General features: G+C 40.8%; 1 protein-coding gene across 2 annotated transcripts in view; it reads right to left on the minus strand.

Moving 5' to 3' along the window:
* Positions 1 to 130: 130 nt before the first annotated feature.
* Positions 131 to 23,129, minus strand: part of MAP1B (microtubule associated protein 1B) — a 66,949-nt gene continuing 43,950 nt past the window's right edge. The window contains exons 2-7 of one of the 2 annotated variants that reach the window (XM_026866790.1): positions 20,091 to 20,173; positions 15,547 to 15,687; positions 6,061 to 11,292; positions 4,785 to 5,958; positions 2,380 to 2,618; positions 131 to 1,654 (exon numbers count right to left, since the gene is read on the minus strand). In XM_026866790.1, the coding sequence (XP_026722591.1) occupies positions 1,499 to 1,654; positions 2,380 to 2,618; positions 4,785 to 5,958; positions 6,061 to 11,292; positions 15,547 to 15,678 (6,933 nt within the window). In that variant the 5' untranslated portion in view covers positions 15,679 to 15,687; positions 20,091 to 20,173 and the 3' untranslated portion in view covers positions 131 to 1,498. Of the gene's footprint in view, positions 1,655 to 2,379; positions 2,619 to 4,784; positions 11,293 to 15,546; positions 15,688 to 20,090; positions 20,174 to 23,129 lie in introns of both variants that reach the window. The other variant, XM_026866791.1, reaches the window with a different exon arrangement.

Below are 23,129 nucleotides of genomic sequence, written 5' to 3' on the forward strand. Positions count from 1 at the left end.
AAAAAAAAAAAAAAAAAAAAAAGGTATTGGCAGTTGACTATTTTCAATAAATTTTACCTCAATATCCATTCTCACTAGAACCTTAAACAACATTATTCATTTATCTTACAAAACTACTAAAAAAATTGCCTTCACCTGAAAAATTTTTCTTTGCATTTTCCTGTAAATGAAAATGTTTGTTAAAAATTCATCTATTAAAAGTTCACACAGCACTAAAAAAAAGATTTCTGTACATTTGTTCCCATATTCACTTTTAAATAAAACAACTAAAATAAGACATAACAAAGGAAGGTTGAATACTGTACAGGCTCACAGGTAACCTTTTTCACAATTCTGAATGTTTCACTAAGTTTTGTAACTCTGATACTGGACACCACTTCAATCTTGCTTCCACAGTACAAAAGAAGCTCTCAAAAAATGCTCATCTTGCCTTGTTGAGCTGTCCAGGTGCATCAATGAAGTGTACACATAACTAACATACGTAATTCATTGCACCAAGCCGTTTGACCAGTCAGATAGGTTTCTAGTACCACACATGCACACTCATTCTTCTTTACTGATGTATCTATGATCCTACACAGATCTTCTATAAATTTGCTGTCTCAACATTAAAAAATAAGTGCATCAAGTTTCTTTGTACATTCAAGTCACTTTCTAAGGCAAATTGTTAACTGTATGTACTCCCAACTGCTTTGGTATTTTGCTTCAGTTAATCGACAGTGGACATAGATGTTTAAGCATGTGGACTGGTCAGTTCTGGCTGGAGTGAGTGGACTTTCACTGGGAGCGTGCCTTAGACCAACAATTCTGCATGTTGAAAAGAAAGGTTTTAGACTTCTGGATGGAGTGCAGACTACATGCATATCTGGCCTACGACTGTTATGGTATGTCAGTATGCAGAGTTCAAATTAAAGTGGAAAACTGCTGATGAGCATTTAGGTTGTACATCCCTTCCTAGTCATGTTTTGTTTAATTTTATTTTTCCAGCTAACTTAATTCTATAAAAAAAAGGATCCCCATTGTGATAGCTCAGCTTGACAACAATTTAAAACTTCCTTTACATGTGAAAGCATAAGCAGACTGCGGTAAGCAATACATCTATTGCCATGAGACTAATGCAGATCTAATTCTTTATTACTTTCTCCTCCTACCCCTCTCTCTCTTTCTCTCTCTTTCTGTTTCTTTAGAGGGCAAATGCCTCTACCTGGCAGAAGTCAGTTGGGGTTGCTAGTGCATGGTTTCCAAATGTTCAGCAGAGATGAAACTGGATCTGTATTTTTGCAGTAATTTGAACCTTACTATGGGAATACTGTTACTTCCCTTAGCAATCAGCAAAGACTGAAAAATATTAGTGACTTGCATCAGTGTGACAAAGTATAGCATTTGGCAGGTATATAGTTCAGCAGTTGAAATAGATGGGTTGAATTTTAGAAAAGGTGTTTTCAAACTGAAGAATTTCTGGAAACAAAGTTTAATCTTGTGGTGCATGGTCTTGTTCTTACAGTTCAATCTTGCATGCGGGAAAAGATTCATCTTGCATAACAACAGTGCTGCTGCTTGCCAAAACCATGATGTTGAGGTCCTGCTGTTTCTCATGGGTCTCTTGGTACCATTCCCTCATCACTTCTGAGTCATGAGTTGGGATTAAGGTCACCTGTAACACAAAACAAGAGAGAAATGGATGTCCTGAGGAATGGACAACAGAAAACAGCTGAGAAGAAAAACATCTTTTTAAGAAGCCCTGGCTAAGAAGTATGTTTCCCTTTTGGAAAGTGTGGGTCTTTATGCAATAAATACTTGAATAAATGGATGAGTAAAAGGAAATAAATTTAAAAAATGGGTAAGGTAAAATGACTGAAAAAAAGTAGTTTATCAGAATAAAATCTTGGTTTTGTAAGCTGCTGAGATGCAGATTTCCAGAGAAGTAGCAACCTGCAGTCTGCACTGATCATGGCCAGATATTTTGTTTACTTACGGATCATGATGGAAAGGCATATGAAGTTTCCAAGGCTATTTGGTTACTATATAAACTATAAAACATTCACTTTTCTTTCCTACTTACAAACTGCAACGTTTCCAAACTTGGATCATATATGATATAGTAACAAGATGAAACAGCTGAATGGCCTTGTAAACCAGCTCCCAACTGTTTTATTCACCAGAACAGGTCAGAAGGGTTAGAAATGGGGGAGCAGCTGAGTGCAGTGCAGCTCCATGCTTCGCTCAGGTGTCCTTGCACATCATCTGTGAAATTAGGTGCCCAGCCTGGGGACCCCATGCCCCAGCAGCCACTGTCCACTCCAGAGGTGCTCTGGCTTCCCTTAGTTGCTTCCCAGAGAAGGTGAAATTTACAGGTAAAGAAAACAGTGAAGAACGTACCTGCAAGTTACTCTCCCACTGTGCCTTGCCCTCCAGGAGGGAGTCCAGAACAGCCCTGCTTGGCTCCTCAGCTGCAGAATCATTCCCGCTCACCACGTAGTAGGATGACCGCACCCTCTTGAAAAACTCAACATCAACGTTCTTGCTATTGCTGTGGTTGGGAATGTACACCAGATCCAAATACACCGGAGGTCCTGGAGGTACTGCTGTAGATTTTTCCACCTTAGTATTCCCAGGTCCTTTGGAAATCAAAAAAGAAAAGAATACATCACAGGCTACTTAAAAACATGCATTTATTAATTACTGTTATAACTGCTGAGGTGAGATGTGTCCAATTATAGTATTATCCTCCTACATCCAGTGACTTGTTCTAGCTTTGTTGTATCCCATTTATGACTATAATGGGAGGAAAAACATTAATAACTGTAACTATATAATACAATAAAAACACACTACCACACAACCAAAAATTGGCTGAAACCTTCCCAGTAGTATACTACTATTATCCAACAACTACTACACAGGGCTGTGATTACTGAATCACACCAGTAAACAGTGATATTATTTTCTAGGTTAATAAGTACAGCTTTTTGAAAGTCTCAGGTATGCACAATTATAATCCCTAGGGTCACACAGGGAACCATGCAGTTTTGAAGCAGTCCTGAGATCTGGGGTATCAGCACATAAGAAGACGTGATAGCTGTTGATATGCTCAGACTGCCTTACAGGTGCATCAGGAGCCTACTACATGTGAGCAGAAGGGTCAAAGTGGAACTTGTGAGGACAGAGAAACATGTAAAGCAATTTCTTCAGGAAACTCAGAATAAGTGTTGTTTGCCTGCTGGATCCTTATTTGCATACAGGAACTAGCTGCTTACTACAAAAAGCAGAGAAAGTGTTTTTCTGCTGCTGTACATAGTACTGTACTTGTTCTAAGAGCTTCAGTCAAAAGGAAGTTTAAACACATTAAAAATACTGCTCAAAAAAAAAGAGGTTTTTTGCTATGCACTGGATCATGGTGTGAACTGAAAATCAGGATTCAACCAGTAATTTTATCCAGATGATCATCATTTACACTCTATTAGCCTTCTCATGTTGTTACAGAAGATGAAGCTTGGTAAACAATTATCTGAGCAATACATTCTATTTAGGGTCACATATTGTAAGGCTATCAAAGTCCATTACACCTGCCTAGCATGTTCTGCCATTCATCATAGAGCAACATGCCAAATAAGCACCATAATATAACTTCCTCTGAATTAGAGAGTTTTTACTCTTGGTTTATTGGTTACATTACAAAATCTTTTATTGCCTTTTATCATTAAAAAATCTGTGATTTATCTTTCTGAATTGTGGAAACCAACACTGGTTAAAATATTAGATGTTACATTTTATACTTAATTATCATTATCAAAAAAAGTTTTGTCTTCTGGTCTACTGTTTACCTGGGAAGTATGCTTTCAAGAAGAAGAATTTCATATGGAGCTGAAGCCCTGGAGAAATGTACAGCATGAGGAACTATACTGCTTCTTTGAAACACATTTACTAACAGAGACATGTAAACAATGGTGTAAGAAAGGAACAGTGGACCACTTAAAATGGGGAAGCTAAAAACAGTTGATGAATGCTGGTTTGTTTGTTCTGAATCCTAGACCTGCTTCTTGTAAAAAGCTTTCAACAGGACAACAGTCCTCACAACTGCAAATCAAAGTATTCCCCAAACACTCTCTAACAAGATCTGCTGGAAACAACAGATTAGCACAATGCCTCCTTCAGTAACCTAATTCATATTTTATTACTACTTAGAATACACAACAGTTATTCAAAATTACATCAACTTTCTGTATGTTTAGTCATCACTGATGGCATAAGAGTTTAACCAGATAATGTAATGTACATGCTTAGTTCACTGAAAGTGCTCTTACTACTGTTATATTTTTTTAAAATACTCCTTTTAAAATTAATCCAGAAAATAAGAGCTTCCAATGGCTGATAGTACCTTTGCCTCCCACAATATTAAATTACATTAATTTATGTTAAAAGAATTTTGCCTGTTTGTTTCTCATAATGAATGAAGTGGTTCACTCTGCTACTGATGTCACTTAACCTACAAAAGGGATACTTTTAATTCTATGAGTTGGTTAACAGTTTGAACAGCTAGTATTATATTCTTAATATTTTATGTACTCCTTGAGCAAACTGACACAAATTGCTCAGATTACAAAAGTTAAATTAGTGAATTTCATGCATTTAAATGTGGCCTTTACATGCTGGTTTTACATTTAAAACCTTGACTTTCTTTGGGGATTTGCTACAAACAACATTCTCAGCTGATAAAAAGGCAAACTAGTTTTACTGCAACAACTAATAAAACCTTAACACTAGGGAACTGCTATTGTCTTTACCTGTGGTTGCAGTCTTTGCTGACTTGGATGTTGATGTATTTGCTGCATTCTTGGTGTCCTTATCTTTCTCTTCCACTCGAGACTTTACTTCTGGATTAGAGATATTTTTGGTTGCCTTTTCTACAGATTCCTTCTTTTTTGGAGAAGCGGTTTTGGAAATTTTGTCTAAAGATTCTTTTATAGCCGGCTTTGGTGAAGCCACTTGTTTTGATTTACCATCACTTTTTTTAACAGGAGAGGATGACTTGGTTTTAGTACCCTGCTTTTTTGTCTTTGTCTTTTCTTTGAGGTCCTTCTTCAAAGGTTTACCCAAATTCTGATCAACAGGCAGAGCCTCTGGATCAACCATGGAAACATCAGGGTGCCTGGGGGAAGGGCTGCGATCCTGCATTGGGACAGGCGGTGGGTCAATGTGTTTGTATGTAATTGTCTTGTCCGTTGGAATGGTTTCTGACTCATCTTCTGAGTCAATGTTAGCATCTGCAGTGATGGAAGGACATTCCTCAGTCTCCGGGGGAACATCTGAATCAGTCTGAGATGGGGCAGACTCGCTCACAGACGTGGGAGGGGTTTCATCACACTGCCGCCCTTGCTGCTTTCCCCCAGAAGGTGGCTGAGCTCCCCCAGATTGAGTTAATGGTTTCTCTTGATCTTGAGACTGTTCTTCACTTGCAAACCACTCAAGGGGGTTTGGGTTGATAAATGAGGGAGAAAGTTCAGTTTTGGGATGTTTATATTCGCAAGAGGACACAAGGCATAAGTCAACGTCTTGACGGGATTCTGCTAAAGATTTTCCTGGAGTGAAATGTGCACTTCCTTCATAGGAATAGCTGGTAGCTTCCAGTGACCTGGTAGCTCTCCCAGTTGTCTCAAATGAGTAATCTGTGGCTTCAGGTGAACTGGAGACTTTCCCAGTTGTCTCACAGGAGTAAGCGATGGCCTCTGGTGACCTTGTGGTTCTCCCAGTTGTCTCATAGCAGTAGCTAATGGCTTCTGGTGACTTAGTGGTTTTTCTTCTTGTCTCATAGGAGTAATCCATAGTATCAGGTGATCTGGTAGCTTTCCCTATTGCCTCATAGGAATAATCTGTGACCTCAGGTGATTTGGTGGTTTTCCTTGTTGTCTCATAGGAATAATCTGTATCCCCAGGTGACCTAGTGATTTTCCCAGTCATCTCATAGGAATAATCTGTGACCTCAGATGACCTCATATTTTTTGCAATTACCTCATAGGAATAATCTGTGGTCCCAGGTGACCTAGTAGTTTTCCCAGTTGCCTCATAGGAATAATCCGTGGCCCGAGGTGATCTAGTAGATTTTTCAACTGCCTCATAGGAGTAGCTAATATCCTCTGGTGACCTAGTAGTTTTCTCTGTGGCCTCATAAGAATAACTAAGTTCTTCTGGTGACCTGCTGCTTTTTTCTGAATCTTCTTTTTCTGGGCTGAGTAAGGGTTCTGGACCATGTTTTGTTAGGTGTTCCTGGTAACAAAAACCTTTGACAGAGGACATCTGCAGTGGCAATGAAGGGATATGACTAGTTGACACCACTTCTGTGACTGCAGGAGGTGAATCTGGAAAACTAGGAGAGTACAGAGGAGAAGATTCCCTTGGAGTTAATGGAGATAGGTCAGACTTTGGTGACAGCTTTTCTCCTAGGCTCTGCACCTTTTCTGAGGTAAAAGAAGAATGTAGTGACATATCTCTGGGTGGAACAGCACCTGAAAAAGTTTCCTCTGGCAGTGGTGAAGTTACCTGGGAAGGTGTATGAGCTGATGAAGTTGAGGATGAAGCTTCAATTTGAGAAACTGAAATAATTTCTGAAATATCTTTCTCCTGGGAGTAAGATGACTGCTCCACAGGAGAAATCTTTTGTGCAAAAGTAGGCTCCTGTATATCTGAAGGGCTATAATCTACTTCTGTTGGTCCATTTTCAGATATATGGTGTATACTAGTGCCTACAGTAGGATATTCTGGAGATTGCCTACTAAAGTCCATTGCTAAAGACTGCTCAGGGGACTCCTGACCAAATTCTACTGACATAGTTGACTGCTCAGGTGATCTGTGATCATGCACTGGCGTTCTTGATTTTGCAGTTTTAGGTGAGAAATCTGGTGGAGATATTGACATGGGCCTTGGGCACTCTTCCTTAGATGGAGACATTTCTGTTTCCTGAAAAGTTGTTGGTGTTTGTACAACCGACACTGAAAGGGAATCATCAACTTCAGTAGAGTGAGGAGATCCAACCTCGGCATGCAAAGAAGGAGATACATCATCAGTAGTTGGTTCTGGAAATGAACTGGTAGCAACAGATGCTGTAGAGACAGAAGCTACTCCTTCTATATGGGAATAGGTGTCTTCTGCTACAACTTCATCAACAGGAGTTGCAGACTTGTCAGAAACAGTGCCTTCAGAAATTGACATTTTGGTATCTTCTTTTAAGGAACCAAACTGACTAATATCTATTTGAGTAGGTGAGAGATCACCTGCTAATTTCCGCTCATCCAAGATCAGTGAAGACTGGGAGCTGCTGGGTTCTGTATCCTCCATTTTCCTTTCTAGGCTGAAGCCTTCCTTAATTACCATAAACTCCATGCTTTTTTCATCTTGTTTTTCTTGGAAAAGGCCCACAGAGCTGGCTTCAGAAGTTGGGCTCATCTGAACAGGTGATTTTTCTTTTTCAGGTTTCCCCTCAGAAGGACTTTGGTAATCCCTGGTGGGAGACTTTATATCAGCACTCAAAAATGTATCATAAGTGGTCTCTGAACCTATCAGTGGTGGACTCCGTAGAGGTGAGAGAACCTTTTCAATAGGAGATTCTGAGTCTGGCACAGGCTCATCCATAGGGCTTATTCTGGGTTTTGCAGACTCATCTTTGACTTCACTGAATTCAAAGCTAACAGGAGCTTCTGTTGACTTTTCACTGGTTTCAGAGGGAAGCTGACTAGACTTTTCATCAGTGGGAGACTGATAATAAGGTGTGTGGCCAGCACTACCAGCAGCAGACTGGGAGGGAGATGCTACTTCTAACGTTTTATCTTCAGGGCTTGCACAGTGCTCTTCAGCAACTTCTTGATGTACATCAGGCAGTGTGGCAATGGAGACTGGCTCAGATGAGACCTTGATCTCATTTGGAGTGAGTGAAAAGTTCACACTACGTTCACTCAGAGGTGTTTTGGCAACAGGTGATGGAGGGGACAAACTGCCAGCTGGACTCTTGGCTGGACTATGTTTTTCACCAACATCTTGCTGATAGGGTTCTTTGATTTCTAATTTGGCAGTGCCTTGGATTTCACTTTCTTTTTGCCGGTATACATCTTGGAATGCAGATTTACAGAATTTGTCTTCCTCTAATGAAGAAGGTGGTGAGATGGTGGAAGCTGAGGCGTTATAGTCTTTACCTTCTGTGGCTTCTGTTTTGGATCCTTCAGATAATCCATTAAAAGCATCTGGAAGTGGAGAAAGTTTAGGTCTGCCAAACTCTTGAGAGTACAGTGATGTCTCATATTTGGTAATGTTCACATACTCCTGAGAGGGTGACTCACTTTCCTCATTGTTAGTTTCATCACTCATGACATCCCGGGGTGTTGACATTTCATCCATTGGAGTTGGTTCACTGGATATTTCAATGGTAGACTGTGTGTAACCCGAAGTAGCAGTGAATTCCTCAGGTTGGTCTTCTCTATTTTCTTCATCAGAAACAGTGGCTTCACTTTCTGAACCACCAGGTAATGTCTCATCATGGATAGAAGAGGCTGGTTCAACTGCTGGAGACTGAGGCTCTGAGCGTTTTGTTGGTGTAATTATGAGTAGGCCATATTTATCTTCAACTTCACCAGCTTCTGCAGCTTTGTCTACAACAGCCATCACATAATCTTCTTCAGCTTCTACTTTTTCAGCTTCCTCTTCATCTCTGTCTTCTGCTTTGTCTTCCTCATCTTCTTCAGCCTCTTCAGTTTCTGCCTTTTCTATTCCTTCTTCTCTGTCTTCCTCCGCCCGTTCATCTGATGTCTCATAATCTGCCTTTTCAATATACTTTTCATCTTTAATGTTAGCATCTGCTTCAGCCATTATTTCTTCTGAGCTCTCTTCACTTTTTTGTGGGTGCTCCATATATGGTTTTGTGGTGTCCAGTGGTGTCTTTTCTTCTTCATCTTCACCTTGTTCTTCAGCTTCTTCTGTCTCTGCCTTTTCTTCATAATCTCCTGCTTCAGATGATTCCTCCAAGCCAGTTCCCTCATCTTCAAACTTTTCATTGTCATCAACCCTGTGCTTTTCCACAGGTTCCAATTCTTCAGGTGTCTGTTCGCATTCACCCTCAGCCTCTGTGGTAGTTATGCCTTCATCAGAGGACTCAGCAGGTCCTTCATTATCTAATTTTTCTTTTTGTACTTCAAAGGCCTCCTTTTGTACTGTGCCAGTGAGTTTCAGTTCATCCTGTATAAGTGCAACTTGAGGTTTTATTTCTTTTATTGTTTCTACTTCTTCAGCTTTTAATTCCTCAAAATCCTTTGTTAAATCCTCTGGTGAAGACATAAGGGATCTCTCCGCTTCAAGTTCCTTTCCACTGGCTGTAATTTCTGCAGCTGCTACAGCTGCTACAGTTGTGGCAGCGACTCCAACTGATGCAAGAGCAGCTTGTGCTCCACTGACTTTGATCTCCTTCTTCACAGTCTTAACTTTTCCTTTTTCCTTTGGCTTTCCAGCAGGTACTGCTTCTTTTTTAGCAGGTTCCTCCTTCTTTTGTGGTTTAGGCTTTGCTGCTGTCTTTTTGGCTTCAGCTGAAGGAGCAGCTGTCTTCTTTGTTTCTTTAGGAACCTTTTTGATGTCCTTTTTGGCTTCTTTTTCTTCCTTCTTAATTTCTTTCTTCTCTTCTTTTTTAGCTTCTTTTTTAGCTTCCTTTGGTGGAGCTTCTTTCTTTACCTCCTTCTTAGTTTCCTTCTTCTCTTCCTTTTTAATCTCTTTTTTAACTTCTTTCTTGATCTCCTCTTTTTTCAGTTTATCCTCTTTTTTGATGGGTGTTTTTTCCTCTTTTTTGGAAACCTCTTTCTTTGGTTTTTCTTTTTCCTCTTTCTTTTCTTCAGGTTTTGCTTTGACTTCCTTTTTCACTGGCTTCTCCTTTGACACTTTTGGTTTTACATCTGAAGTTAGCTTTTCAGGAGTTTCAGATTTAACTAATTGTTCTTCTTTACTTGTTACGTCTTTTTCTGCCACTATAGGTTTGGTCTCCACTTTTGCTGGTTTCTCTTTTTTAACTGGAATTTTTTCTTTGCTTTCCAACTTCTGAGGCTTTTCTGGTGCCAGACTAGGCTTTGCAGGCTCTGGTGTTTCTTCTTTAGATTCTTTTCTGACAGGCTTGCTTGGTGGTGTCTTTGCAGCAGGCTTGAGACTCTCCTTGCTGTCTGTTCGTTGTTTCAACTTTGCTTGTTTCACAGCTGGACTAGCAATGTTGCCAGTGAGGTCTTTTTGTGTAACTACTGGTTGTTTAAGGAAGTCTAAGTGTCTGAGTTTTTCTAGTCCTTCTAGAATATTATATTGGGTGCTGTTTCCAGGAAAGAGAACTCGGATTATTTTTTCTGCAGGATTAGCTGGATGCCAGACAATCAGGGATGAGACAGAGGTGAAGTAGGATAATGGAATGTCTAGTTCTTGGCCATTTTGTAGTAGGAATTCAGCTCTATCTTTGTTAGTACCACTCCATTGTTGCATAAAATATTGCATCTCTTTGCTATTTTTGACAGGATTAAGCACATACATCTCAAGTTTGCCAACTCCCATTTTCTGAAATAAAATGATGGGGTCAATGGTATTTCCCATATTTCTGAAAAGAGGTTCTGGCTTCATAGACAATTTATTTAAATACTGGAGTGTAAAACAAGCTTCTTCTACACTCCTTTTTACTTTGAAATTAGGATCCAGGTTCTTCAGGTTCTCAGGTACATTAAGAAATACAACTCCTAAATCAGGTGAGATCAGATTTTTCATCCAGTCACTGTTGGTAGTAGACCCTTGGGACTGTTCCTCTTCTAGTTCTGCTATCTTTCGTTGAAGCATGCTATTGATTCCTGGCAGGTTGTCATCTCCGATATGAGTAAGCAGAATGGAATCTACCCTGTCCAAGTGCCGGATAAGTTTCCAAAAGCAAGATTTTCTTTCGGATCCTCCATTGATAAGCATGTTGAATCCATTCACTGCAAACAATGCAGAGTCCCCTCTTCCCCCTGGGAAAATATAACAGCAGGGTTTTGAGAGTTTCAGGAAGCCTCCTGAGGTTGGAGGTTCCAAAATGTCAAAAGGTGATGGCACTTCTACTGATTCTGACAGATATTCTGTGAATTCAGAGAGTCCTTCCATTTCGGGCAATATGGAAGCTGAGTTGAGTTTAATGTTAATAAAGTCTTGAAGGTTATGTCTGTCAAGGTTGGAATTTTTCCAGTCCCCTTCCTCAGGGCAGAAAAGAGTTAGGCTGGCTTTGTTGGCAGGGTGTGTGGTGCTCAATAATTCACCAATCTAGGATTGTAAAACAGAAACACAAGATTCATGTAAATTCATTTTTAATGACAATTAATGCCAAAACATGGTATTTCCTGATCAGATTAAAAAAAAACCCAAAACAAACAAACAAACAACAACAACTGTTTCCATTTGCTTCTGCACTGGTGAGTAAATGTCCTAGAAGCTAAACGAACCTGTTACTACAATTAGTTTACCACTGTATTTTTTTAAATACAATGGAAGACCTTATTCCTGTTCCTATTGCCCAAAGGACAACACTACCCCAAAGTTTCCCCATACCTCCTCCACCCTTTATAGGAGGCTAGTACAAGCTTTTATATTGGTAAGGTGTGAGAACTATGAGGCTAACACTGCCAAACCTGCCACTACCTTTGACTCAGGAGTCTTCCTGCTGCCCCAGACCATTCAAAGACCCAGTCAAATACCTAACAGACAAAGCATATAGTCTTAACAGGCAGAGAATAACTGCAACCCAGAGAAGGCCAGCGTTCTCCCAGGGGCAGCTGCCTTCCTCACCTCTTCTCTTATGGGATATATTCCACCACACCATTGTTGCTGCAGTTCTTCCTGCAGGCTGGGTCCTGAAAAGCCAGCATGGCTCCCAGATTAGCAAGACTTGACTGCAGGAGACTTGACTCTCCAGAACACTAAGAAATTAGTTATTGCTTTAGAAATGCAAAGAGCTGCAAGTTTTGTATTTCTGAGACTATGAGGTACAGGGCTAAAGAAAGAGCCAGAAAAGAAAGTGTTATGGTTAAAAATGCTCTTGTCATTATTTAGATTTTAAACACAAAAGTTGAAATCTAGAATAACTCCATTAATTCTGACAGTATTTGGTGACATTAGTACCAAGCCCAGACGCTGAAACAAAGGCACAGAAAACAAGTTCTGTGCCATAGTATGAAGAGCTGTTGTTCTGTTCAGTCTGAACTAAAATTCAATATTTGATGGTTCCAGAATAGTAGACAAACATGAGAAAGTATGACATATTTAATATCTCCTCCGAGTTCTACAAATAATTTCATTTTACTTTTTAACTGACAATTAGGTTAAATGTAGCCCATTTCTGTTCTATTTGATCTTAACAAAGAGATAATCAAACTATGTAAACTTCTTTAAAGAAGTAATTCAGACATAAAACGTCAGTGCAAAATTTGTCAGCACATCATCATGCAAAATACCACAATGTTCTTTGCAGAGACTCAACTGTCGGTTCAAGCTGTAAGAACAGTTTTCATAAAGATGATAAAGAATATGTTACAGCTGAGTAATTTGAAAGTCTTGGACCACAAGCTGAATCAGCAGAAGAAATTAATATATAAAGAATTAATGACGTTTGATTGCATCAGATCTCTTTGGGCCTCTGTGTGTGTATGTCTCACTTCCTTTGTGTTACATAATTTATTTTCAGCATTTACCAAAAAGAAAACTCAACAAAGATGCAATGACTGTTATCCAAAGAAAAATAATCCAACAAATACTTAATTAAAGCAGAAAGTAAACATTTTCTATCTTCCTTTTTCAGCCTTATTTGGTATAAACCTCACCCATATGTCAGATAGGGCTTTGTCTGAAAAGGAGCAAAGAAAACAATAGAGCAAAACAAAATAAAAGGAGAAAAGGATGAAAGATAAGGAAAATAGGAGAATCACTCATGTTTTTTATTGCAGAAGTAAGAGAGACAGCACAAACCACAGCTCTGACATGGATTTAGGATCTTGAGTGTAACCCTTATGTTGTGTCTCTGATCAGAGCTGAAAACACATTATTAGGGAAAGACGAAAGTAGTAAAATATTACTTCCTCTGGATGAATAAATCCAACTCAGTTGCACACAAAAGGAGATAATTTGAGTACAAACTATTTCTCATGTAGGGCAAATTTAAAAAAAAATCATACAGCAATACACTGGGATAATGAATATACTGGGCCATGGTTTGGGGTTATTCCTCTCCAGTTTATATTATACCATATTTGGATTCTGCTTCAGACTCCAAAATTCTGACTTTCTTTGCTCCTAAAAGTTGGCACACGTAATGCAGACAGTGTTAAGGCAGTGATAGTTCAGGCCAATTAAAAGTTGGACAAAAATTATTCCTGAAACAGATGATATCTGTTAGGAATAGCAAGTTCAGGAATGACCCAGAAATGGCCTCAATATATTTGCATTTCAACTAGTGACACCAAGGATATTGACAGTTCCACTGCTTACATTATTTGATAACACAAAGATGTAACTTCTCCTGCTCTTGTCTGGATTCAAAGTCACTCTGTGAGCAATGAAATGTAGCTGTGAACCTAACTGTCTTTTCAAGCACTGAGAGACACCTGTTGAGGAATCCTCAAGTTTTAAAGGTGCCACAGCTGGTGAGAGCAAACAGCAAGTTGGCTGCTCAGAGAAAACACATTTCCTATCCTGGACCACTAAGGTAAAAAGAAAGCTTTTCCTCTGCTAGGTGTTGTTGCAGAGGCAGTAAAATGGGACATCTTCAATCTTCTGACACTAGAGTGGTTGAAAACACCACTTTCATCAGGCATTGCCTGCAGGGAATTCTACACACTAGAGATGGATTTCTGAATGAGACTTCATAGGAGTATACCCCAAAGGGTATTTACTTACTTGTAAGCACATTCCTTGACCATAGTTTAGGTTTGGTCCTGTGAAGTAAAAATGGGCAGAGACCAGACACACCAACTCTACATAGTACTCATCAAACCTTACACGTTTATAGAATCATAAAATTATTTAGGTTGGAAAAGACCCTTAAGATCATTGAGTTCTGTTGTAAACCTAGCACTGCCAAGTCCACCAGGGTCAGGACAGCACGGTAATTCTTTCCTCTGATCCACACTTAGAAAATCACTAATAACTTTTTTCTAGCCCTTTTTTCTAACCTTTTTTTCCAATCTGTAGACCACCTAAAAATTTCCCTGTAACGGGACAAACATCACATACACAGGCTGCAGTATGGCAAACGCGATCCTTCTTTGTTTTTGTGAAATCTTATAGAAGCAGTCAGAGCCCAAGGCTTCAGAAACAATAAGCTGGAAGCCAACACTTTCCAAGAGACAGCTGGCTGGTACACATGCTACCAGTCACAGAGATATGCCAAGTGAGCCTGACTCATAACCCACGGGAGTACACCTTGCATGCTCACCACTGCGGCAATCCCTTGGCAGCTTTAACCTATGTCCAATCACCACCCCTCCGCTTTTCCAGCCAACAATTTTGTTTCCTAACAGGGATGGTAGGATTTACGCCTGGTTTTGCATGTAGTCATGATTTGTCACTAATTAGCCAGAGATGCAAGGAACTTGGGTTGGCAATATCATAGAAAAGTAACTCTGAAAACTGCCAGTGAGTTTTAGGTGTCACACTTGTTTCAGAGAGCAGGAATCCAGCTCTTCCTCAACCCTATAACCATATGCTGAACAAAGAGGCTTTGAGAACAGATTCAAATGGATACAATAAGGTCATGCTGGAGAGCATGCCATCTTTGCTTTTTCAGTACTGGACTTTCAAATCTCACTCCACTGAAATGTTCCTAATTAATTCTGGAAACTAAATTCCTAGGGATGCAGCCATATAGTTTATTTAAATATATACTTTACACAGCAGCCAAATTAAGTGTGACAGCTTGTTTACTACGGGTTCCTGCCCTATGGGAGCTTTCGGGCACGGTACATTAAGCAAGACAGCAAAATAACAAGTCATGAAACAAATGGCATTAAATACTGCTATACTTCATATTTACCCTTTTGGTATGCAAAAATCACAAGATTTACAGATTTCATGGGCCAAATTTTAAACACTACTACAAAGAAGTCAAACAGGTAGGTGGTGCAAAAAAGTACAGCTATTCCAACAGACAGCCTCTGTCGTATTTAATGTCACCTATTACTTAGCTGCCACCAGGCAAAAACATGGGTGTCAAGTTCAATTTGACTGCTTTGTGTGTACAATTTAGATAAACAACCTGTGTCTTTTAAACACAGCACTATCTCCTTCTATTGTTAAAAGGGTCCTTGATTTTCTGTTTCTGGAAGCTACAATTTAATTTCCCAATTTAAAATCTATTTATTTTGTGAAGCAATTTACAACAAATCTAAATTAAATGTTTTGAAAGAAAGCCTATAATCAGCAACAGGCTGCTGATGGTAATTCTAACACCACAGAGGGACAGTTTTAGTCTTCTAGAAACCTCTGCCATCACATGACAGTACATGCAAGACACTTTTCTGAACACACCTCTTGATCTGTGAAGATCTCAATGAAGTTCTGGAAGGAGAAGGATCCTGACTGAAGAATGAGTTCTCCTGTGTTTTCAAAGCATTGCCCAGTTAGTACAAGGAGCTTGTGTCTTGCAGCATCTGTGATCATTAAGCGCACCTGGAGTGAAGGAGAGAAATACATCAATAATGGGAGATATCATGTGTTTCTATATTCCACTGGGAATGTGCGGTTTATCTCTCCTAATTTAAAACATATTTTGCACCAGAGTCTCCCAGGACTGTCAAAACATTATCATGTTATTATGCTGTTTACAAATGACAATGAGAAAGGTGCAAAGGGAAAAAAACGGAGGGACAAGAAGCAATTAGAGAGAAGATCTGATAAATAACCCATATTAATGACATGGAAAAAAAAAAGCAAGGAGCAGAATAGAATAAAATTTGAATGAAAAAATAATATTTTCAATGAACAAACATATTGCTTGTATGACTCAATGAATTTTAATAGCACTCTATCAGGACAGTCTTGGTAAACTGTGTCCCAGGCACTCATAGGGGATAACTGCATGCGTCAGACAGTTTTTGGAAGGTTGGCCTTCTATTCTCAGAGCACAGCATTACTTGTCATTCAGTTGTGAAAACATCACTGAAAAGTAACAGCCACAAATCACGGGCAAAAGTGTCATGTTTAGACTGTCATTCTGTTGTAACCTGAATCATCTAGAAAGTTAAGGGATTATACTCCCTCACCATAACCATAAACCTGAACTTCAAGCACACAGATACAGTCACATGCACCATTTACATCTCATGATCTCACTATTGACACTATAAGTGTGCCAATCCAAGACCTTTTTAAATATACAATAGTAAATTAAGTGGATGCCTGATGGCACAAAAGAGCTTGCTACTAAGAAATAATGTTCTCCTGCATTTTGTAGTAACTCAACTATTTTAAAGTAGATGCTCATTACTTTATTTGACCCTCACTACAGATCCTCTTTCCCCTCTGGGAGATTTACTTGAATGCTAAGAAAAATCCATATATTCGGTGTACTTCTGTTGGCTGAATTCAACTTAAATTTAAAAACAAAACTAAAGAAAACCTGTGTAAGATTCTGTACTGTGAGTACATTTCTTGTAAATACTTCAACAATCTTGTCCAACACAAAAAAAAATCAGTTCAGCCTACGGTAAGGTGTGAATTTCAAGTAATTAATTTTTGTGTTTAAGGAGGAATTAAGTTAAACCAGAATATAGTGATTTTAGAACAAGGCTATTGACATATTAAATTACATGAGCAGAGTTCATCTGGAACAGCTCCACATGACACTGCATCCAAGTTCCATCTCCACGGAGATGACATAATCACCTCAGCTCTCCTAGCAAGCTATTCTTTCAAATTTTTATATTTATTGTTAAGCAATCAGCTGTTTTAAATAATTCCTGCTCACACCAGGAAGTCTCAGCCTGAATCTCTGAACAACTTGCATTTTCAGTACAAGTAAAAAAGAGGCACTGAAAAGTATGTGTCTGATAGATGATCCTAACTCTACCACATTTTCACTGTTGTTTTGTTAAATAAGTGACCCTGATGCTGAGCAGCAGGAAGTTCTTTTAATTAAATGCAGAACTAATGCTGGTCTGTCATTAATTGTCACTATGTAATTATAAATTCAGCAATATCCCTGCTGGATCAAGTGTATTTATTTCTATTTCAGATAAAAATATAGATAAGTGCAGCCGGCTGTCTGATGTATGCTTCTCAAAATCTTGTCTGTTTTAGCTTTATTAAAACCATGAAAGAACTGGCTTCCTCTTCTATGTTTTCTCTCATTTCTGGCAGAAGTGCTGGGCAGTCTGCCAAATTATGTGTAAACCCACCACATTTTCCAATAGCCAAATTATTTCCTGACTTGTGAATCATTGATGTGTGACTGTCACATAATTCTCCTTCAACTTATTTTATTAATTGATGATGAAATACATTCTGCAGAGCTAGCAAACTATGGCAAGAAAAAAGTAAATAAATGTTTGCAGATTACAGAGCATAATGTAGGATACGTATAGAAGGCTTTCAAGACACATAAATTCTGTGTCTGGGTATAACCAAGGCTTCCCGGAGGACTACCAGAAATTCATCTCCTGATTTCCAAACCACCCCATTTCAGAAGTAACAGCTGATTTTGTTCAGCTTTACACTTGCTTGAAGTCCCAACTTGCTTTGTTGGAAGCAAACAGCAAGACATAGCCTCAGTCAAAACGGAGGTAAAGTTGGAGTGTGAACAGACAGAGGAGCATCAGCAGATGAGCAGTTTCCCAGACTGATAGGACAGTCACAGAAGTGTTAAAGCAATGGAGTTGAGTCTTCTTAACTGTTCATGGGGTTTTCAGAAATTTGTTTTCTTTGGGAAAAGAAATCCCTTTGGGCCTCTCTCTTCTGGGAGGTATTTTGGCAATTGACAGAACATGACAGGAGATCTGGGAAGAACTGTGCTCAGACTACCACCAGCATGGCTCTTACCAGACAGATTAGCAGGAATTTCTTTTAATATCATTTTCCTTTGTTTTTCCTGAATGGATAGATTCAAGTTCCTCTTCTGTTGAAGTCAGAGCTCTATGGTCTATCACTGTCTGAACAGACACAACCAGGAAATCTCTCAATATATGAAACTAAGTTTCCTATTTGCCATAATGGGCAGAATATGTCTATTCCAACATACAATTTAAATCTCCTGCCTCTTTCTTATTGTCTTTTTCTGGTTTAGGTCCAGTCAAGAGTCTTACTTAGGCAGCCAAGGTAAATCTCAGCTTGTAACTTCTATATGTGACCAGCTTAGCAATATAAAAAGAAGAAAAGACTGCCTCCCACAGTCTAGCAAGAGGACATTAACCTAGCCAAACATGACAGTTCCCAACTACACCAGATCCCTCAGCGCTATATCGACCCAACTCTTAAACACCTCCAGGGATGGAGACTCCACCACTGCCCTGGGCAGCCCATTCCAACACCCAACAACCCCTTCTGGAAAGAAATAATTCCCAATATCCAGTCTAAACCTTTCCTGGTGCAACTTGAGGCCATTGCCTCTTGTCCTATCACTTGTTACTTAGTTCAAGAGACTCATCCCCAGCTCTCTGCACCCTCCTTTCAGGGAGCTGTAGGGGAGACCTCATTACCTCTTCTCCAGACTAAACATCCCCAGTTCCCTCAGCCGCTCCCCGTACGACCTGTGCTCCAGACCCTGCACCAGCTCCGTTGCCCTTCTCTGGACACGCTGAGTCATTCAATGTCCTTTTCGGAGTGAGGGGCCCAAAACTGAACACAGGAATCGAGGTGCGGCCTCACCAGTGCCGAGTACAGGGGTCAGATCCCTTCCCTGTCCCTGCTGGCCACGCTATTGCTGACACAAGCCAGGATGCCACTGGCCTTCTTGGCCCCCTGGGCACACTGCTGGCTCCTGTTCAGCCGGCTGTCAATCACCCCCCCAGGTCCCTCTCTGACTGGCAGCTCTCCAGCCACTCCTTCCCAAGCCTGTAGCACTGCTGGGGGTTGTTGTGGCCCAAGGGCAGCCCCCGGCATTTGGCCTTATTGACACTCCCCCAGTTGGGCTCAGCCCATGGCTCCAGCCTGTCCAGGTCTCTCTGCAGAGCCTCCCTACCCTCGAGCAGATCAACACTCCCACCTGAACAAATTTAATTTGTTTTGGAGTCTTTCCTCTTGTTTGTGTTTAATACCACCTAAGGTTGGTAACAAAACAGATTTTTCACTACATATTACAAACAGAACTGCTTTATTTCCCAACAGAAATGGTACTATGTCTGTGGTTCCCAGCACAGGCTAGCAATGCAATTACCCTATTTTTTCATCCTCCAGTCTCACTAGTCAAATGTGTCAATTTTGTCTTTGAGATACACGTTTGTTTCTTTGACTCTACTGAGTTCATGAGAAATTGGCAGTCTTCTGGGGGTCTCTCCAAAGTCCAATGATCATGTCACATGCCTTTATAATGACATTTAGGTCAATCTGGAGTCACCACTACACACCTGTTAATTCTTCTCGAAGACCTAATTTTTTTGGTGCAGTTCTCCGAGGTCTCACTGCACCTCCAGCCACTTTTTTCATGTGTAAAATAGACATCCAGAGCTACTGAACAATGGAGGATCAGAAGAAAAGCAGATGCAGTTTCACCACACTTGCCTCCCCTTCACCAAGAAGGGAATTTGGTGCATTATGAGAAAAGAAGTGTTGGGATTAGAGTTCTATTTCTGTTCTATGCCTCTGGTGTTTTGTCAGGAGTCTGGGAAGCTAGGAAGAAAATTAAGGAATGGCTGATGTTTTTCACGGTATTTGCTCCTAACATGTCCTTTCATTCACAGTTAGGACCTGCTCTTAGTCCGCTATGACTCTGAAAGGCAGTACTGGGGTTTGTCAGTCAGTAAGCTGGAAGGCAGTACCTGAAATTCAAGAAGCATCTCAACAACATCTGCTTCACTGCTCTCATCCTGTCCACTTACTAGAGCTTTCCTGACACATCCAAACAAGTATTTCTGACTTACCTCAGTACTAACTGCTTCATCTGAGGGATTGATCAGGACTACAGTTTCTAAGACATCACTTCTGTGGTGAAGAATCTTCTGACCTGCAAACACAGAGGGAAAAAAAAATAAATAAATTCAACCAGCATGGCTTAAAGCAGCACTTTCTATGAGCTTGTTATATGGCCCATTGTGCAACATCTCTCTGGTCACCCAGAGCAGCTCACACCAGCCACAGAAGTCGCTGCACTGCTCATCTCTTTGGAAACACCCACAGCATGTGGTCGTGAGGGCCAGAAACACTCCAGAAAATTGAAGGTTAATGGTAACAAACTGGCAACAGCACCAGGTCTTGTCCCTTCCCCATGGCCGGAGGAGTCCCTGTAACTCACCCTGGTATCACAGTGCTGATATGGATCAGGGACAGGAGTAACTGTCACCAGTTGAGCATCTGGCTCTGTATTTTCATGAATGTACCTACACCACAGCTAAGATTACACGGTCCTGTACCAAGCCCAGGTGGTTTTAAATGAGTTTTTCCAGGAACTGTTAGTGGCCTAGCTGCAGCAGCAGTAAAGTCAGCACGGGCTGCAAACTTTCCCTGCCAGAATCAAAGCAAATACCTAGGCTGCATGCTGGTTCTGCCCACCATGGCTAACAACCACAATTTGTGAGACATGCAAAGGAGTCACGGGGTGTCCCAGCTGCCCACCTCCACCCTCACTGTCCTGCTCAGCACTCACATGATCCCTGGCATTCACAGTGGGAGTGCTCCCAAACCAGGCAGTGCCCCATGCAGACTCCAGGTTCCCATATGCACCAGACCTGGGACCCACTCTGCCAAAACTCCCCTTTCAGCCTTCTGCTAATATTGATTAACACCAGGACACTGCAAGAAATTCCCCATGGGGATGTTCAGACACTTGCTGCTCTGCCCTGCTTCATCTTCCTTCTGCTTACAAAACCCATAGCAACCAATGTTAGGCAACAAGAGTGAACGGGCATACAACAGCTAACTCATGAATGAATAACGTCTGGGCAAGTTTGGAGCTGCCTCACAGCCTGCTGGCTTTCCTGCTTAGTAGTTAGTCTGTCTCTGTATTTAATAGTGATATTCATCTGACTGGGAGTGGATGCCAGAAAAACACAACAGGACTCTTGACATTTTTTTTTCTTATGTTAATTGGCAAGTTCTTATCAGGGTCTCTTTCTGTGAGAACTGCAGTGAGATTAATTAGCAGCCGTATTGTCAATTCAGCAATCCAGACTGCTAATTAGTCCAAAAAACCAGAAGAGCTGTCCCTTCTAAGCAAACTTCTCGGTGCAATATTAATCAATTAAAATAATTAATTGTGCTTAAAGGGAAATACGAGGGACACAGAACAATCCACTTATTTACCAACTTAGAAAAATTCCCCTGCAAAGAGATGTAAAATAATGAGGCTGAGGATGGCCGTGCTGAAAGGAGCTCTGCATTTCTGAGAATGCTGGGCAGCGTGGAGGCAGCCTGAGACAGTGGGCAGCTGGCCTTTCCCACACTGCCCCTGCCTCGGGCCTGGCTCGGTGCTGACCCTGGCCCTTCCCCAGGCAGCCCCCCACCAGGCATAGAGCCCTGCCTGTGCCGGGGATGCCCTTCTCCACCTTGCCCTGCCTGCATCCCTCTTGTCCTCCTCCTCTGCCTTGCCCACTGAGCTGGCTGTGTGCTGCATCCTCTGCTGTTGCTCTGAGGAAGCTCTGCATTTATAAGCATAAGAGCTTACAATCAAATGACAGAAAGTGAAGGAGAAGAAAATAATTTAATCTTCCGGTGAAATGTGAGATGGTGTTGTAGTTTAGTCTCTTGTACATGACTTGTGGATAATCATTTGAAGAAACTTACTTTTCTTAACATACATTGCTTTTGCTATACTTCCTTGAAAGAAGGAGACAGATTGCATATTACAAAAGGGGGTGAGGGTAGATCTCCCTCTGCAGCATCCAGTTCTGGCATTACCCTTTGTAATTCAATTTATTTTTATAGCTCTGCTTCCTTGACTAACAGGAATGCATAAATAACACTACATTCAAAAAACAGCCAGACGGCTCTGTTACCACAGACTCCTTCAGAAGATGCTCTGTAATCTGATATTTTTTTTATATTCTACAGATTTTCCTCAAATTCAGAGATTACGCAGAGTTTATTCAATCTAGTCTTTACCATTGGTAAAGGAAACAAAAGAAATCATCACCCTTTAGAGGCCACAGAAATTTCTCCCTTAATAGTGACATCAAACACACACTATGCTACAGGTCAGACTAAGCCTCATATATGATTAGACATTAACACATTAAACACAGGTAGAAAAAGTGAATTAGCCACATGCAAAGTTAGACAAATAGGCACAGTGTCCACCTGACTCAAAACACCCACTCTGGACTTAACTGAAGCTGCTCCAAGTCAGGTATCCATGTAGCTGGGAGGGATCTGAGCTGAGGAGTGACAGCTCCTGCTGAACCAGCACTGATGGTGGTTACTTACACCCTATGCTCCTGTGGGCCAGACACCCAGCTCCAGTGGTTGCAAGGTTTCATACACCTTGACACTGATTCCCAGAGGCAAACGCAGAGGTCTGCACCATATACACGGTGCCTGTTCAGAGCTCATGCCTGGCTGCCTCCCTCTTTCACTCCTCAGCACCAACATGTGTTGCTGCTTATCGTAAAGGGTGGGGACTCAGCACTGGCAGGGTATGAGTCACTATGGGGGCTCCAATCCCCTGTAAAATTTAGGGAGTTTGTGGCCACTTGCCGATACCAGTAACATGAGCCTGTGTCATTGCTTGAGAACTAAAAAAAAAAACCTCTTTTTTAAAAGCTATTTACAAATTTGTAAGAACAACACAGGCTTACTGCCCAGGTTGATGCACTGAGATGCCCAGCTGGAATGAAGCAGTCTCCGACAGGAACAGTTTTATCAAACGGAAGCAAACTATCACACTGTGGGAGCAGAAAGCAGCAACAGTATTTCACACATTAGCCGGGGACTGCAACTTGCTGAACTACAGATGGAGTGGGAGAATC

The sequence above is a fragment of the Athene cunicularia genome, assembly GCF_003259725.1.
Source record: "Athene cunicularia isolate RWA chromosome Z unlocalized genomic scaffold, athCun1 chrZ_part4, whole genome shotgun sequence".
Classification (NCBI taxonomy): Eukaryota; Metazoa; Chordata; class Aves; order Strigiformes; family Strigidae; genus Athene; species Athene cunicularia.